At 42.8% G+C, this 19,379-nt stretch overlaps 1 protein-coding gene across 4 annotated transcripts in view; it reads left to right on the top strand.

Moving 5' to 3' along the window:
- The window catches only part of PTPN3 (protein tyrosine phosphatase non-receptor type 3), a 1,694,656-nt gene that overhangs the window by 455,870 nt on the left and 1,219,407 nt on the right, over nucleotides 1–19,379 (top strand). For all 4 annotated transcript variants that reach the window (XM_069219598.1, XM_069219596.1, XM_069219595.1 and 1 more), the window contains one exon: nucleotides 8,113–8,267. In XM_069219598.1, the coding sequence (XP_069075699.1) occupies nucleotides 8,130–8,267 (138 nt within the window). In that variant the 5' untranslated portion in view covers nucleotides 8,113–8,129. The remainder of the gene's footprint in view (nucleotides 1–8,112; nucleotides 8,268–19,379) is intronic.

The following is a 19,379-nucleotide window of genomic DNA, read 5'->3' as shown; positions in this document are numbered from 1 at the left end:
CCGGTGGGCGGCGCCCGCCGCCCGCCGGGGTCGGAATGACCCCCTATATGTTATTCCAACCCCCGCTGCACGCGGCCGAGCAGCCAAGCCCTTATAACCACTTAACTCCATGCAAACCACGTCCTATGGCTGTGGGCAGCGCAGATTGGCCACAGGGCCTGTCTCGGTCAGTGGATCTGTGAGTGGGTGCGTGAGTGTTTGAGAGGGTCTGAAAGTGGGTGTGTGAGTCTGAGTAGGTGTGAGGGGGTACATGAGTATCTGGGTGGTTTTGTGAGTGGACGCATGATTATCTGAGTGCATGTATAAGTGAATAAATTGGTGTATGAATGAGTCTATGGTTTTTCTTTCAAATGTGTCCATGTTCGCGAATAAGTCACACATTTTGCTAATATTGCGCATGGTGATACAAAATTATTTTAAACCCATAGTGTGCACCTAAAACACACCTATATCACACCTCTGGGGTCTAGGTACCTTCACCCTGACCCCTTATGCCTCTTTCAATTTGGGTTTTAATCTCTGGGGACCATGTTCTGCTAAATAAAATGGCTGCTGCAGCTTTGTAGTTAGGTTGTGGTCAGCCAATTGCAATGCTTCTTTTTGCATGCATAGTCACGAAAAATTCACAAATTTTGTGAAATATTCACAAAATATTCACTAAATATTAGCGGCGAGAGATATACAAATTTAATTTAATTTAATATCTCAAAAACTACTGAACAGATTCACACCAAATAAACAAAAGCCTAATCTGCGTACCAACAGCTAGCTTTCTGCCGAATTGGGTGTAATTCCTTCCAGTGGTTTGGACTGTAGTCTTGTCTAAAGAATCGTATGGGAACTAACATGTGAAATGCAACGTTTTTTTAGCCCCCTTTTTCTCGGCCCCCGCTTGACTGATCACCCCGAAACTTTCTGTGTGCAACAAGAATCATCGCAACTCTTTTTTGGGAAAATGTTGTGCTTCCCCCATTGCATGCATGCTTTTCATATGGGTGCATGCATGGTAATTTTACTGGTACCTGCGGGCACAATTAGGATTTGCTTATCAGTGGCTGTGGTGAGGGGTATTCATATGGGGGGGATTTCATGTGTGCAGTAATTACTAGTGCATGGCGAGGGCTAATTGTTAGAGGTTAAAATGTTACATTGTTACTGAACAATTTACCTAACTGTAACATTACTTTAACATTTGTTTTTTTTTCAGAGAATTTCTAGAGGTTTTTTAACATAAAGTAATATTTTATTACCATACGTAAAGCCAAATCCCATTGTGGTGCCCCAAGGTAACTAAAACTCGCACCCTTGCCAGGCACTGCTAATTACTCCACATGCTGCATCAGTCATAACATCTACAACATCATTGATCATATCACTGCAACATTTGTTGTAAACTTATTGATGAGAAAACTGTACCTGACGGGGGCATGAATTATAGTCACCTTAGGGCATGAGTTATAGTTTCTTGGGATAAATATAACTGCTGGATTTTGTTCGTTTTTTTGTGTGTAAAATAAATCTGAACCTAACTATAATGTCCCTGTAACTAGTGTTTTCTTATAGTGGAAATATATATATTCACTGAAAAATACAAAGGTAATAGGGGCGTTATAGTTAAGAAATAGGTTTTTTTTTTAAACATAGAAATTCACTGAAAAAGCCAAAGGTTACAGGGTTGTTATAGTTGTGCTCACATTTTAAATGTACAAAACCATAGAAATTCACCTGTTATCTCAGGTAACTATAGCTTGTGCTCTAAGGTAACTATAATTCACGTCCCTGGGCACCCCAGGTCATAGCATGAGCCGTCCCTAGGGGTGGTGGTCCCCAGGGCCATCAGTGGCTCCATGAAAGGAGCTGCGTGACCCCACCTCCAACAAAAAGAGCCCCAGGGAGGTGGCGGGCCCTGGGGCTGCACAGGTCTGAAACGGACCCCGCTCAATTTTCTTTTGAAGCCCTGTGGAGGTGGTGGTCCCCGGGGCCACCCACCTCTGCATAGATGTAAACCAATGCCCTGGGGAGGTGGCAGTCCCTGAACTGGGGGGGGAGGAGGGGTGATGGGGGGCAGTCAGCCCCCCTTTACATATAATGAAAGTCCTGGGGAGGTGGTGGTACCCGTGTCTGTGGGTTGCGAGGTGCCTCCACCTGCATCACAATGAAAAATGCCCTGGGACTTGGCCCACCTGAGGGCAAGTATTACAAAATAAGGAAGCACCAGAACTAAGAGGTCAGGGTGTCTCTACCCTGGCCCCTTTTCTTTTCTCTCTCTCTCTCTCTCTTTTTTTTTTTTTTCAAACATTTTTTTCTAGTGGGACTCGGCCGAAGTTGAGTCCAAAAATATCTGGCAGCATTTCCCAGCATGAGCTCGTCATTATTCGCAAAGTCATTGTGACCACAGATACTCAAATTTGGATTTCCTTGAACATCCCAAAAACGACTGAATGGATGTACACCAAATAAGCAAAAGCATAATCTGCGTACCGAAAGCTAGCTTTCTGCTATATTTAGTGTAATTCCATCCAGAGGTTTCAGACTGCAGTCGTGTCTAAAGATCCTGTGGAAATTAACATGGGAAATTCAACATTTTTGACCCCCTCCCCCTTCCCACTCCCGCTTGACGGATCGCCCAGAAACTTTCCATGCACAACAAGAATTACTGGGACACTTCTTTTGGAAAAAGTTTGTGAAGATTTGTCAAATGGTGCCAGAGCTATAGGCAAGTCAAAAAACGCTTTTTCTATGGGAACATAGTCCTAACTATAATTACCTAGTGGTGACTGCAACTGGGTAATATTATATATATATACATAAGATTGAGAATCTGATCTGTTGTCCATTTCTTCATGGGGAAACAATCATTGTTTCCCATTGTGGGCAGGGTCTCCCTTGATGACAAAAATGTGACAGAGATATGGGTGTCCTGTCTAGTACCCCCGTACAGGTGACTACTACCAGACAGTCCCTGATGTGACACAAGTATGAAAAACAAGGTTCCGTTTACAAGGCCATAGCCCCAGGTCAAGTCAAAACAAAACCGTATCATAGTACTGTAATCTTAGATGAGAAGGGAGAAAGAAACCTGCAAACAGTTTATTCCATTAGCTGGAGGAGATCTTACATCAACATAAGAATGATATTGAGAACGAGGGGAAATAGTTTATCGCTAATGATGCAGTTTTGATTCATCCACCCATTGCTATTAACGAATAGTGAAGTATTTTATTTTGTTTCAAAACAAAAATTGTGGCAAATCCTTTTAACCGTTACCATCTCTATCATTCAGGACTAGGTTTTGGAGTATGGACTGTAGAGCAGTGGTTCCCAACCCTTTGACTTCTGTGGGCCCCCACTTTATCATTACTGGCTCCCAGGGACCTCCACGGAATCTTTATTGAAATCCGGGGACCCCTCCGCTGAGTCATTACTGAAAGCTGGGGACCTAATCTGTTAATGTTATTTAATTTTCTAAGCAGCTGCGGATCCCCAGGGGTCCCCGGACCACCGGTTGGGAATCAGTGCTGTAGAGTATCTGTATTGGATTTCCTTTACAAATTCACCTTCCTTCAGTATAATACGTGGTTCGCTCTTACTGTAGTGACCACCCTACCACATTGAACTAGTCCTAAACAGAATACACAACTTACCTCTTGTCCACAGTCCAGCAAAGGTGGGTGGAAAGAAAAGGAATCCAGGGAAACCACACAGTTCACGCTATCAGAAGAGATATAGGGGGTCATTACGACCTCGGCGGTCTTTTTGCAAGACTGCCGAGGGACCGCCGTGCGGAAGACCGCCTGTGCAGGCGGTTTGCCGCTCGGCGTATTATGACTGTTGGCTGCTCTCCCTCATTATTCCGACGGAGAGCCGCCAACAGCCATACTTGCGGGCGGCCGGGAAGTGGAGGTTGCTCCACCTCCACCGCCACAGCAACAGAACACCGCCCAGCGAATCACGTCCTGTGATTCGCCGTGGTGGTGTTCTGTTGGCGGTGTGGTGTCGGCGGAGCTGCCCCCATGGCTCCGTCCCCTCCCGGAGGATCGACGGACCAGGTAAGTCGATCGTCCGTTAGGGGGGTGGGGGGGTGTTGTGTGTTGTGTGCGTGCATGGGGGTGTGCGTGTGTGTATGTAGAGGGGGTGTGTGAGTGCGTGTATGCTTGCAGGGGTGTTGTGTGTATGGGAATGAGTGCGTGTTTGGCTGTGGGTATGTCCGTATGGATGTGTGCATATATGTTTGAATGTGGGTGTGCGTGTCTGACTCTGTGTGTGGATGTAGGCATATATGTCGGGGTGTGTGTGTTGGTGGTGCCTGCATGCTTGTCAGGTGTGTGAGTAATGTTATGTTGGGGGTCGGGGTGGGGAGGGGAGCCCTGCCACCTTTGGGGGGTGTCAGGGGTGGTGGGGGGTGTAGGGGAGGGAGTCGGGCTGGGGAGTGGGGGAGACCCCTATCAGTGCCAAGGAAGGAATTCCCTGGCACTGATAGTGCTTACCGCCATGGATTTCATGGCGGTTGAAACCGCTGGAAATCCACGTCGGTAAGCCGGGTCCAAATACCGCCGGCGGTATACTGGCGGCTGCCGCGCTGGAGACCGAGGTCTCCAGCCCGGCGGTCGTCTCCGCCCTGGCGGGCGGGATGGAGAACCGGCGGTTGATCATGGCGGTAACCACCATGGTCATAATACACTAAGGTAAGACCGCCAGCCTGTTGGCGGTCTTACCGCCGGTTCTCCGCCATCCACCAGAGTTGTAATGACCCCCATAGTGTTCTGTTTTGCCCTGGGTGTGGTATCATTTGCTAACAAGCAAAATAATATTTTTTGTTGTTGAACAGTTAAGGGCTTGTAACGTTTTTGTGTGTTTTTTGTAAAAAAAAATTTAATAGTACAGGCGTGTATTCATGTACATTCTTTTTAAAATTGTTTTTGTAGGGAGGCAGAGACGCTTGTAGTAAGCATTATATAAATACACTACTTGACCACTGCAAGCACAATCTTGCCAGCCCGATAAAATATAAAAAAAATTCTTCCAATTAACCGTAGCCTAGCTAGCAAATGAGTGCTTAGTCAGAGTACCTCATAAGTGTTTTTTAGTCCAAAACTGATGCTGGGATACTGAGAAGGCCGTGAAAATGTATTTCAGATTTTTAGCCGTTGAAAAATCCTATTCCGCTGTGGCCATCTTGTGCAGTGAGGAGGCTAGGAACAATTGGGAGACTATAGTTCCAGGACCCCTGTTCCTGTTACTTTTTCATTTTATTCTTGCAAGATTGTATTTCCTTTTTATGCCTGCCATATCAACCACTTCTGCCATAATACTGCTCATAAGGTGCCACAAGTGACATTGGATTGGTACAAAGAAGATTCTTATTTTAGCCAGGCGGCTCTTTCAAAGATTCAGACTTTTTGCTCAGGTGGCAGATATTCATAAAAACTATAAAGTATGAATGGAGTAAATGGGTATAATGATCTGTTTTCCGTAATAAAGAATTTGAAAGCAGAAATGTTTTCATCTTGGTTAGAACATGGTATTGGCTTACCATAATTGGACTAGATAAAAAAGTAAGGGTATATGTACTTGGTGTGTACAATGAATTGCTTTGTACAGATATGTAGGATCTAATTTTGAAGTACTCTTCAGCCTGGAAAGTCATATATATGTAAAGCAGAGTAGGCTTGTGAGGGGACTTGCTTTACAAGCAACATCTCATTTTGTGCGTGGTGAAATTCCCGTCATATGCATTTTTGGAGGTATGCATTTGTCAGCAGGCTTAGTTTTGTGCTGTTTTCATTGTTTAGATCCGTTGTAGTTGTGTCAGCAACAGTGTTTTTTTAAGGGTGGGTATGATTCATTATTACGTTGGTTTTAGTCATGCCAACGTTTTACGTAGTTTTTGAAAGTGAAGAGCTAGCTTTCAACTCTGGTGTCCTTATGGGGAAGGTCTTCCTTTCTGCTTTTTAGACTGGACCCAGTTCTATACAGTATTGTAAACTATACCATCCTCTTATTTTTGTTTAAAATCTGTTAAAGCAGAATGTGCAATTTTGTGTTACTGTTAATATTTATTAGCATTTTCCAATGCTACAAAACTAGTCTTATTTAGCTCAGAAGCATGGAAAACGAAGTTTAACCTGTCAAGATTTTATCTTGGTGCCTTCAGTTGAGAAAGGCATAGAGGTCACACATACTTTTCTCCATTTCTTTCGCTCTCCCTGTACCTCACACAGAAGCGTACACACATCATCCACTGATCTATCTGCAATTCTCATTTAATATTTCATCCGCCAGAACTCAACCTACAGTGAATTATAGATTAATTTAATATTATTTAAAACAACTTGCAGGGACACACACATTCAGTCAGCTTGTTTAGTTTAGCTTTTATGGTAACTTAAATTATTTTTGCAGGGTGTTGATTTGTGGACTTAAAGGAAGACTTCTATCGAACGCAATGGTTTACCTTGTTGTTTAAGTACAGAACTGAATATTGGTACCACAGTTCGATGTATTTTCAAAGTCTTCACTAGGGATGGTTGAGTGGGAGACTTAACATAAGGAGTGGTTTATAATGCATATCTCTAATAGGTTCAAGCAGGAGTGTGGGGGTTAGCACTCAGACCTTTTGATCTAAATCTGCCGGATCCCCCAGGTGTATTGACACATTGTGGTTGCTTTCCCTTCACCCAAGACTAAGGGTGTTGCCTTTTTATGATTAAGATATGTATAAAATACTTTTAAGTGTAAGATCTTGGCTTTAACTGTGTGGACGAGATTAACTTATTATGAAGCTCGAGGCAACCCAATCTGTGTGACATAGAATATTGTTCTTTCTGTTTGCTGAACAAATAACAAATAATAAATGAAATAGATATTGGAGAAAAGGATAAGATATAGGAAAACATAGGCTCCTCATGGTGGCTCTTTCAACAGACACTAGAAGTGGTGGCCCCTGGTATCCATTGCAATTGTTTGTGCTCAGTTCCTGTAATATGACTCACAGCTGCAAACGTTTAGGCAGCCTAAGACTGATTGCTATCAAATTTACTCAGAATTCCTTTGAGTATTTGAGGAAAGCATGCTTGCAAAAATGCTTTTGCTATCTACGGTGTTGAGTAAGGTGCACATTAAATGTTATTGAACTATACTTATGGAAATGGGTCTCTCCAGATCTGCTTTCAAGGCTAGGGTCTATTAAAAACTTGATTTGAAGTGCCTCTGCTTTGTGGCAGATTCGAGTGTATTGCACCTTAAAATTGATGCTCTTTAGAATAAGCAACTCTTAAAGCATAATATACTACGGTTGAGCTGGGAGGACAGTTATAAGCTTGCACAGAGACAACAAAACCGAGATTGCTGCTACCCTATAAGGGCAGTAGGGGATTTAAAAATTATGAAGTATGCTGTTGTGGTCATGCTGAAAATGTATCTAACTTAAGTTAGGAACTGCATATCATTTTACTACCTAAGGAGCTGGGGGGGGGGAGAGTGAAGCCTTAAGAAAGATGGGGCATGTGTTTCTGGAATGCATTCATTTGGGACCCTTGATACCCCTCTTCACATATTTTGTATTTGTTTTCTTTAATATGACAACCATAAAATGTTAATGAAACCCATTTTTATTGATGTGGGAATTCGTGTTACTGAAGGTGTGTGAAAGCATAATAGAACTTTGAGTTAATATTGCTTTTTTTTTATTTTGTTACTCTCTGATTGGCATTTCCATAGCGCAAAGACTTCAGGGGCTGCATTATCATAAAATTCCTTTCACACGTAATTGTAAGGATGATAACTAATGTTAGATATGAGTGAATGTATTTCCATTCCTTAACAAGCTCTATTGTTGATGTATTGTGACGGCATAGGCAAATTAGTTTCATTGTTTTTTTTCTCACTTTTATGTAAATGTTTTTGCAAGTTAAATTGTGTTATGTTGTTACATTTTTCTGTTGTACTTTTTAGAACTGCAGGCATTAGGTAATTTTATTCTGTTCATTCTTGTATTTTGTACGATTCTTTTGACCACAGTTGTCCTGAATTAGTAATACAACCTTTAAAAAATAAACTGCCATCTCTGGTAGTGTAGGTGATCTTGACCACCCTGTATGTTTTGTATTGCAGGTTTTTCAACAATAGTTATGAACTCCCGGTTACGAGCATTAGGTGGGAGGATAAATAACATAAGAGTATCTGAGCTTCCAAAAGAGAAGAGTCGATCAGAGGTGATTTGCAACGTCACATTCCTGGATAATTCAGCCCAAAGCTTTAAAGTGAATGTAAGTTGTTTTAAAATAGTGCTTCTCATGTGATGACTCCTATTTATGGTGATAATCAATACCTTGTTACAGTAGATCAGTAACACACATGGATGATTAGGAAAATTAACTACTTTAAAAACTTTGCCTAAATAACCTTTCCAAAGCAAATGCTGACGAATTGTGATGTACAGCATCTGAAGTAGTCTGTCATAAATTTCAGTTTCTGTGCTTGAGAACTGTGGGGTGCTGCTTGGTAGCTGTGAATGTGTTGAGATGGTGCGCTATGATTAGAGTGTATCTTCTTTGTATTTTGACTTCTGTTGCCATTTGAAAGAGTGGCATAATTGCCAGCTAATGGTTTCATGTTACTACTACCTTACATGTCAGCTGGAATAAGAAATATTTTACACTGTTCACAGACTACCATCTTACAAGAATAGTTCCCTTCTATAATTTTCCCATGAATGATTAGACCTCATGACAGAAGACTGGGTGTGATTTAGAGTTTGGTGGAGGGGTTACTCGTCAGAAACACGACTGCGATCCTGTCTGCTGTAGGACGATTCCCATAGGATATAATGGAACCGTAATATGGCAGGTGAGATATCTGTCACGTTTGTGACACTATAACCCCATCAGCCAAACTAAATCAGGCCCTTTGTTTTGAGGTTCAGTCATGTTTATCTAGCTAGCTTCTCCTGTAGTCCCTTATTTATTGTCTTGCAGACCTCAAAACACATGGAGGTCAGAATAGTGTACAACTACTTTATATAATGAGGTGCATACTGTGAATGAAGGATCTTTTTATATTAGACCCACATTCCAACTTGATGAGAGGCTCGCCAATCTGTGATCAAGACCAGGGATGGTTTTCATCTCAAACTGTTATATTTGGCAAAATCTATGTATATCTCTTGTGCGCTCTTGTATATTTTTCCTTTACTGAATAATCTATAGCATACAATCCCCCCTCCAGCTCAGTGTGTTATGCCCACATGTGGAAAGGACATTTTCAGTGTTACGCACAGTATTTCCACCACCTCCTTCTATGGAATGCCAACAAGTCCAACTTGATTTTTTCCTAGGTAGGCCACATGCTGAAGCAACCATGCCCTAATGTCAGCCATGTGTTATTTTCAAGATGTTATTACAGCCTCAGAAGCTTATGTTGTGGTCATCTCGTCCTGTGATGTCCTTTGTGAGACTTTTCCCAAGTATTTGTTTTACATGCTCAAGCAGCAGTGCTACGCATGTACTTGCCAGACCGAAAAGGCCTTTTCTTTGGCAGTAAGCCTCCATAGGAGGGTCTGGCTTTGGCTGATCAACTTACTACAACATACATAAAATCAACTTTAAAGGAGAGTAGCCCTTAAACTCAAGTTGAAGTTTAACATTTGAGCTGTTGTATTTTTTTTTCTTTCTGAATATTTAGTAGCCTCATCGGTTCCACTTACAGCAGGACTTCAAATACCCTTCTGATTGGCATGACATCACTGCTGTACTCTTTTGGGCTTTTGGAAGTGGCACTGTTTAAGCATGTTTATTCTTAACTGTGTGGTAGTATGTTGCAGATGCTAGTGTTGAAAGAGTTTTATCCTTGTATGTTTGTCAGTGTAATACTGTAATATTTGATGTTCTCCACATTTTACCCTAATATATAGTACCAGGTTACCCCAAAGGGATAGTGCTGTACCTTTAAAGATATTCCTCCTGTAAGACTTTCCAGACATCTTGTCATGACTGCTTGAATAACCTTAAGTCAGCCATCTGTCTGTTCACCTCCTTGCTCATCATCCTTTGGTGAAGCTATGCTTGTGTTGTTTCAGTTGTGTTTAGTGGTGAGAGAACCACGCCCTCTATGGCATCCAAACCTTATTGTTGTGATTGATAATGCCTTATTTCCTAACCCACCACTTCCTGCTGATTGTTTTGTGTTTTTATGCTGCAGTATAAAAATGCACACATATCCTGCAAAGAAAAGTCACCTGCTTAATCAGCATGTTGTAATTTATTATTTCCAACGTTAAAGACATTCCTCAGTTGAAGTAATACCAAAGTTAGGATGCAGTGCTTCAAAAGTCCTAAAATAAGGTAACCCTCAATTTTAGGTGGTTCACAACTGAGCTCCCAGATGATGTCTCTATTATTGAGCTATCCAAATGTCGCTTGTTTGACAGTTATAGAAGTCAATCGTATTAAGTATGCCCAGTTAAATGTGTGTGAGTCTAGACTTTTCTGAACGTCACAGCGAAGCCAATTTCCACCCTTGCTCACAGACGGAATGTTGCTTGGTTTCTCTAAGACCATAGAGATGGAAGAAAAATTAAAGTTTATTTAGACTCAATGTCCTGGCTGCTTCGAGAGCTGGAACTTCTGTTTCATGTAAATTTATTAGGCCAGGTAATTATTTTGAGTGTTTTATTTGTTTTTGGAGTGACCTGGACGGTGGTGGAAATTATTTACCTGCAGTCAGTCCAACTATACTACCTTATGTAATGCCTAGGTAGCCCACGGCATCTTCCTCATATCCTAGCTGCAAACGTACTTTATTTGGTTGCTTTCGAGTTTAATGCCTTTTAACTGCAGTTCAGTTACCATACTACTGTGGGTCATTCAAAGCATATATAATGAAAGAAATACACAAATGTAGAAAATATGCTGTTTCTGTGGGGAGTAAGAATTCTGCATCTAAGAATGCAAGTACGAGGAGATCAGACGCTTTCCACCTTAAGATACTCTGAAAGTCACCTTTTGCCAAAATGCATACAAAGCAACAAAGATAACTCCACCCCGGCCACTCTGTGTTCTATTTTCTGACCTAATTCCACAGCTAGCTCTCACCCTTCTCCTACTGTCTATTTGCCTTGGAATGCGGTGGACTACAAACAGGTAGGTCGGGTGAGGGATATGAAGAGGAGAGCAGCATGCTGGTGTTCCACTGTCTAGTGGTTGGTTGTGGAATAGTTCCGAACTTTAAACATTTCTTGGGGGGGAGTGGGTGGAAAGGAGGGGAGTGTTGAGCATCCGAGGAGTCAGTATGACTCCCTTTCACATTGAGTGAAATTCCACAATGTCTTAATGTCTTGATGTCTTAGAACCGGTGGGTTTAGAAGGAGGAGGAAAATCTGTAGATCATCATTGGAAATGGATACCACGAACACCGAATTTGTTACAGTAAGAAGCATTAAGGAGTCAAAGCATTCTTGCACTACGAAAAAAACAAGTTTGGGACTCCTTTAAACTTCTCTAACATAGGAAAATCGAGGTAATAAACGCATGGAGCTATTGTTTTACATGTTTCCTCTCGACACCAATTTGAATCCATAAAATATGGAAAATATGCCCCTTAAGATTTTCCTGAACCGCAACTGTAAATTCTTTGCTTAGCCTTTGATCCTTAACCAGAGGCTTGCACTGTATCTTCACTGCTAAGTCCAACATATTGAAAAATAAACCTAATCAGGTGATGGCACAAGTAAAACAACTGATAAACGGCATATACCACGTTCTCCGAGAACAATGATGCACCAAATGACACGGAAACAATTCCAAGGTTCTGTTGTCAAGGTTATGCCATTTTATAATGTGGAGACTCTTGGAACGGTCCCGGAGGGCATTCTAACCACAAACGGATAAACCTGAAATGCTTTAGGACAGTAAGTCATCAGAGACCAAGACATTGGAGCTGAAATATTGAAACATTGTACAAATGGAATTTGCAGCTTGTGTTTGCTGTTGGGGAGAAAAAGACAAAGTCAACATGGCACCCCTCTCAGGATTTCATGCCCACAAACCACTACCTGTGGCATAGGTAAGTCACCCCTCTAGCAGGCCTTACATCCCTAAGGCAGGGTGCACTATACCACAGGTGAGGGCATAGCTGCATGAGCAATATGCCCCTACAGTGTCTAAGTCCATTCTTAGGCATTCTAAGTGCAGTGTAGTCATATTGAGTATATGGTCTGCGGTTTTGTGATTACGAACTCCACAGCTCCATAATGGCTTCACTGAGGACTGGGAAGTTTGATATCAAACTTCTCAGCGCAATAAACCCACACTGATGTCAGTGTAGGATTTATTGAAAAATGCACAAAGAGTGCATCTTAGAGATGCCCCCTGCATGTTAGCAAAACTGCTAGTGTAGCACTGACTGGTCTGTGCCAGCCTGCCACTTTCAGACAAGTTTCTGACCGTATGGGGTGAGTGCCTTTGTGCACTCTGTGGTCCGAAACAAAGCCTGTCCTAGGTGGAGGTGCTTCACACCGCCCCCCCCCCCCCCTTGCAGGAACTGTAACACCTGGCAGTAATCCTCAAAGGCTCAAGCCTTGGGTTACAGTGCCCCAGGGCACTACAGCTAGTGGAGATGCCCGCTCATCAGATAAAGACCCACTTTTGGCGCCAAGTCCGGTGGGAAAATTAAGGAAAACAGGGAGGAGTAACCACCCCAGCCAGGACCACCCCTAAGGTGTCAAGAGATGAGGTGACCTCCTCCCTGTGGAATCAGGACAGGGACCAATAGGGATAGGAATGTGCCTCCCTCCCCAGAGGGAGTGGACACAAGGAGGGTGTAGCCACCATCAGGGACAGTAGCCATTGGCTACTGCTCTCTGACCCCTGAAACACCCTTAAATCTAGGATTTAAGGGCCTCCCTGAACCCAGCTCACCAAATTCCTGGTGACCTACGAGAAGAAAAAGGACTGCTAAGCTGAAACCTCCAGCAGAGAAGAAGGAACACGACAACTGCTTTGGCCCCAGCCCAAGCAGCCTGTCTCCTGCTTCAAAGAACCTGCAAAAAGACCAGCGTCGCATCCAGCGGGACCAGCGACCTCTATCAACTCCAGAGGATTGCCCTTCACCTAAAAGGACCAAGAACTCCCGGGGACTGTGGCCCTGTCTAAAGAAAACCTATAACCAAGGACTCTCACCTTACTCCGGATGCGTGAGTCTTGACCCCTGTGCACCCGACACCCGCGACCTGCGTCCAGGTGGTCTATCCAGCAGGAGAGGGTCCCCAGGCGATTTGCTAGCAAGTGCCCTGCCTGGGTTGACCTCTCCATCCCTCCACATCGACGCCTGCAGAGGGAATCCCGAGGGCTCTCCTGACCGCGAAGCTCCAGATGAAGATATCTGATGCCTAAGAACACACTGCACCCGCAGCCCCCAGGCCTTGGAGAAATCAACCCACGGTGCATCATCGTCCAACAAGCTGCCCTCCTCCCTGTCTGACCGGTGGTGTACCCGAGACACCCCCCTGGACCGCGCCTGCAGGCTCTGAGTGACCCCTGAGGTCTCCTCTTAGACCAGCATTGGAAACCCAATGTCCTGTTTGCACCCTGTACCCGGCCGAACCTGTGCTGCAGAGGGTGTTTGTTTGGTGCCTACTTGTGGCCCCTCCAGTGCTCTTGCAAACCCCCTTGGTCTGCCCTCAGAGCCGCGGCTACTTACCTGCAGGCTGGCCCGATTCCGAGTACCCCTTGTCTCCATAGGAGCCCACGTTAACTTTGACCTCTGCACCTGACCGGCCCGTGTTGCTGGTGGTGGGTGTTTGGGGTTAACTTGAACCTCAAGCTGTGGACTTCCTAAAACCCAGAGATTGAAACTGTAAGTATTGTACTTATCAGTAAACCGACTTAACTTTTCTTCCCCCCAGGTACTGTTCTGAAAATTGTACTGTGTCCATTTAAAAAAAAAAAGGTTATTGTCAATAACTCAAAAACTGTTTTACTTACCTATTTCAAACAAAGTACTGTTGATACCTGTGTGAAATACAAAACTTTTAAAGTACTTTCCTGCAAGTTGAATCTTGTGGTTCGAAAAATAAAGTAAGAAAAGCAATTTTTGATACATACAAACCATTGGTCTTGAGTTAAGTCATTGAGTGTGCGCTTCTTCTGTTGTCTGTGTGTGTACAACAAATACTTTCCACTACCCTCTGATAAGCCTAACTGCTCGACCACACTGCCAGAAACGAGCACTAGTATTATCAACTTTAGCCTCTGTTAAGCCTCTGGAGAACCTCTGGACTCTGTGCACACTATATTTCACTTTGATGTAGTATATACAGAGCCAGCTTCCTACAATGGGGACGTCCAAACATAGACCTGATTGCTTCTGTTGAAAAAAACAAAATGCCAAAGCTTTGCATCCAGACTTCTACAGACACTGAGGAATGCTGTCACAAAATATGTATGGGACACTTGCTTATGGTTTTCTAGTAATGCATTCTAATTATCCACTAGTGCCCAACTATCACACTTGACCTCAATACTAGCAGCACCGCAGCCGGCTTGACAAATGTGCCAATAGTCTGTCATCTGATGACAATATCATATGCAGTCACTGACTTTTCCTAACTTTCTGAAATGAAGCGGAGAAATATTTATAACCTAGAGCCAAAAATGATAAACTTGACAGCTTAGCTTCTGATATCCTAGACTTTCAACACTTAGTACTACCACAGTGGAGTATGAAGGTGATTAACGAGGCAACAAATTCGAACAAGGAAGTACTAAGCATCAATGTGGTTATGTTTTGTTCGCTGATACAGAAGCAGTGGGTGACTTGAACAAATGATGCATGACACTAATACTATTCAATACTTAATATGTATTCTTAACTGTAAGTTGACTACTGCTTCATTATGATCATGGCAACACAGATGTTAACGAAATGCATTCAATTTCCATACTAGAGATTCATGGATGGATTAAAAGGATGTTATCCTCCCAACAAAATTCCAGTACCATCTTGGAATTTAAATATTTTTTATGTAAAGAATTTTATTGCCATTTATCATAAACATAGCAGAAAACAAATAACTTCATGGGACAACGTAGTCCAAAAGGAAAACATATATGCCCTCCTGCTAAGCAGTATACAAATGTAATGACCATTTGAGAAAAGCTTGACGTTAAAGTCCAAACTAATTGTCTAGATCATTGTAACCCCACCCTATGAAGCTAATTCAGCTGAAAGTGTTGCTGCAAAGACTCAATTAATCTTGCTTTGTCTGGGTGCAGTTGCATGTATCAATATGGTTTCCTCAAGAAACAAGCTTAAGTATATGTAAGAATTCTAGCTTAGAAGAGGACAAGACTAACCAGCCAAGGACCTTCACTGGTGCATCAGTGACCCTTCCACATAGTACCTAAAGGATCAGACAGTCATTTCCAGGTTATTTGGAAAAAGTTACCAATTTTCATAGTGACACTATGAAATGTGGAAAAACCCCTGCCCATTTCAGTGTTTGTGTAGTAGAATCAGTATTGAAAATTCATTTGGATCAGGCAGTATTATGCAGCTTCTGTGATAAGTTGATTAAGTTGATTAGTTGATTAAAGCCCACAATATCAACCAAGTCTTTCAACTAGAGGAGCTGGCATTAAGCAAATTAAGATACTGGAATACTGGGATCTATGAAGGCCAAAGTCTTATTGTACATCCAAGAATGTTCTGATCTGAGACTGGGAAAGCATATCCTTTAGCTGAGAAATACCTGTTACATCCTAACAAGAATTTTTTTGAAGGGATAATACTTGAGCTCACTGGGTTCCATCAAGATGTGAAGTCTCTTCACTTAATCTGCTATTCCACTTGGATGCACAGAGTGAAATCTATTAGACCTTAAAGACCACCTTGGTGACCTGCAGTATCACAGGCTGGATTAGCCCCCCCCCCCCCATTTAGGAATTCTAAATGAGAACAGTCATCTAATATTCATTATCCAGTGATGTGGAGTGGGAGGCCGTTCCATGCTTTAGGAGCGATGTAAGAGAATGCCTGTCCTTCTGACCTGGTTCTGTCTATTTACTGGATGCCTGCGAGAAAGAATCCTGCACAGGTGTCTAGGTGGTTGGTGAAATGAGATGTGACTGTTCAGATAGGTTGGGCCTGGGTTGTGTAGTGCACTGTGTGTATGTGTGAGGAATTTGAATTTAGCACTTTTGTGTATTGGGAGCCAGTGGTGCTCTTTGATCTGTGTGCGGTCATTTCTATGTGGGAGGTTGAGGATGAGTCTGACTGGCGAGTTTTGGATGGTTTGTAGTCTTCTAGTGAGTTACTCTGTGATCCCGGCGTAGAGGGGATTCCCATAGTGTGACAGTTTTTCAAGTGCTGCTTGGGAGCCATTTGAAGATCTTTCTCACCATTTTCTGGATGTGGAAGCAGGATGCAGGGACGGAATTGACTTTTGTGGTTATGTGCATTTGCTGTTGATGGTTATTCCATGGTTCCTGTCATGGGTTCCTGGTGTGGGTCCGAGTTAAACCGACCAATAGCTTGAAGTCCCATGTCTTGTTGATGTTGAGCTTAAGACAGTTGACTTTCATTCAGTTAGTGAATTCAATCATGCAGACAGTGAACTTGTTTCTTGTGGTGGGAGCATTGTCCGAGCGGGAAAGTATGAGTTGTGTGTCATAGTTGTAGGAGAGGGTTCAGATGCCATGTGTGTGGATGACATTTGCTGTAGGGATCATATATGTTTTGAAGATCATGGAGCCTGAACAATGACCCTTGAGGCACTTTACAAATAAGTTTGTTGGCTTCCAAGGTGTAAGGTACAAGGCTGCCAGCTTGTCTATCTGTTAAGAAGAAGCAAATCCAGTTAAGAGTAGGTCCTTGGATGCCAGCCTTATGCAGGCGTCTGATGAGGGTGGGACATGAGACCTTGTTAAATGCTGCAGAGAGGTCCAGGAGAATGAAGGTTGTTGTGCCTCTTTAGGCAAGGATCGTGCTGAGGTCATCTGTGGCAGTAATGAGTGCTGTTTCTGTACTGTTGGGCCTGAATCTGGACTGAGTGACATCCAGGAGCTGTGGTTGCTGAGGTGTTGTTGAGGTATTGGTTGATTAGTTTTTCTGACCTTTTCCTGGTATGTATGAGTTACTTGGAAAGCGTGACTGGGATGACAGATGATTTCTTGATCAGGAGCATTAGGGTGGCATGGTTCGAGTTATCTGAAATGAGGCTATATCGATGGAGCTGTAGAGGATGGGTGTTAGTGCTTCACTGATTGGTAGGCGTGCTTTGGTGAAAGTGTGGTGGTAGAAGGGTCAGACAGAGCCACCAGGCTGATGGGATACATTGTAGTAATGATTTTTATGGTAGCAATGGCAGGCCACAAGGTCAGTTTTTGTGCATTGACTGTGATGAGAAGTCGAAATGTGACAGTGCCAGGGTCAGGTTGAGGGTCGAAGTTGTCTTATATGGAGATTATTTTGTTACAGAGAATTCTGAGGTGTGTTGCAAAGTTCTTGTGAGGGGGTGAAGTTGCCACCAGGAGGCGGGATGAAATCTCTGATCATGGCGTACATTTCTTGCTGCTGTTGGTGCTGGTGTCAGGGAGATCCACAATAGCTCTGCACTTGGTGTTCCATATCTGCTGGCGGGCATGCCTTAAGGCCGATTTGAAGATGACTTTATCTGCAAGGTCTTGACACTGCTTTAATGGTTTGCCGTAAAGAGCTCCCATGAAATAGGCAGATTCACCTTGAAGTTCAGGGTCATATATCGTTGTCACATGGTTTCTTTGTGGGAGCCCTGGACCAGATGAATTATTGATCTGCACTAATTAAACTGAGGCCAGAAATGTGACAAATGTTATCTAAGTTCTTCATGCCCCAAGAGCCAGAGATGTGTACCAACCGAGAAAGACTAATACATAATCTGCACACAGTGAAACTGTATGTTCTGTCTTCCCCAAACAATGTAAATCCTTCATAGTTTTCTTGGCAAGAGCTTCTGTATACATGCATCGTAGCCATGGTTGTGTCAATAATAATTGAAGGTGAAACTAGAATCTCATTAAGTCAGTGAACATGTTTTCTTAACTGACTGACTAAATGCTTTTTCTGCTGCTAGGATTGATAGTGCACTGCTTATTCTTGGTGCTTGAACATTGTGGTGAAATCGGAGGTTGTGAAAGAAAGACCTAGTTTTTGTAAACCCTTTCTGGTGTGCATGGACTAGGAATCGAATGCAAGAAAGTAATCAGCTTGTGATCACCTTTGCTAATATCTTTCTTCTTATGTTGATTATGTAGATGGGCCTGTCGGAGGTGCACATGTCTGCCATTTGTTTTAAAGCATTGTGATCCTTGCCTTTAAGGCAACAGTGAGATTTTCAACTTTAAAAGAAGTGGTAATTTGCTTCTTTTAGAAATCTATGGAGCCCAGGGGTTGTAATAGGCAAGCATTTTATATGGTTTAGTCTGATGTCAATAGCAGATACTATATGATTGTAATCAGTAACGCCATTTGACATGTCGTCAGTGATGCCATATAAAAAGTCCTAAGCAGTGCACGATTGTGGTATGAGTTATGGTTAGTTCACTTAACCATGACTGGAAAATTTCAGTGGATGTTTGATTTTGTTTTGTAACCATAACTATGGTTAACTTTACTTTGACCGTTAGTTTGTGTTGTGCAGTGAATTGCTGAGGTTTTTGGTTTGTAATCACATGAGTTTTTTGTTGTTGTTTTTTTTACATCAGGGCGTGAGCTTAGTTCATTGCCGGCAGACAACCCCTGCTTCACATGGCTAAAGGACATGTGCAGAGGGGATTGGCCAAGCATATTTGCTGCACATCAAATTCTTTTAACTTTTTTACCAGGATTCACAAATCCTAAGCCAGGGTGTTAATCCTGGCTTGCCAGATAAGTCCATGCGGCCCATGGAGGGTCTAGCAATTGTGAATACAGTCCAGAGAATCACTATTCTTGAGGTTAAAAATACATTTTTAATTTTAGTACACAGTGGGTTCCTTTGAGGACTCTATACGTGGTCTGAGTGGGGTGTAGGGGGTTGGAACAGAGGTCAGAGTAGGTTCCCCTTGCCTTATTATGACCGTTTAGTTAATATTTTTCCAAACATTGTGTACAGTGCACTTTGTTGGGTAATGACAGTCATAACTGGAATTTTTCAGTGAAATTGACTACCATCCAGTCAGAGTGTGGTCTGTTTGCAAATCCACAGGAGAAGAACCTCCCTAGTCCAAAAGTGAGCCTTCATTTGCTTGAAGTGGATTCACAATCCTCTGTAGGATTCATGAATCACCATGGGAGCCGCAGATTAAAGGGCAAGATATCTATGAACTAACTATACTTACACAGTTGCTATTGTGTGTCTTTTAAAT

This window comes from Pleurodeles waltl, chromosome 2_2, assembly GCF_031143425.1.
Source record: "Pleurodeles waltl isolate 20211129_DDA chromosome 2_2, aPleWal1.hap1.20221129, whole genome shotgun sequence".
NCBI classification, from domain to species: Eukaryota; Metazoa; Chordata; class Amphibia; order Caudata; family Salamandridae; genus Pleurodeles; species Pleurodeles waltl.
Note: the sequence above shows the minus strand (reverse complement) of the source record. Positions and strands in the feature narration are given on the sequence as shown.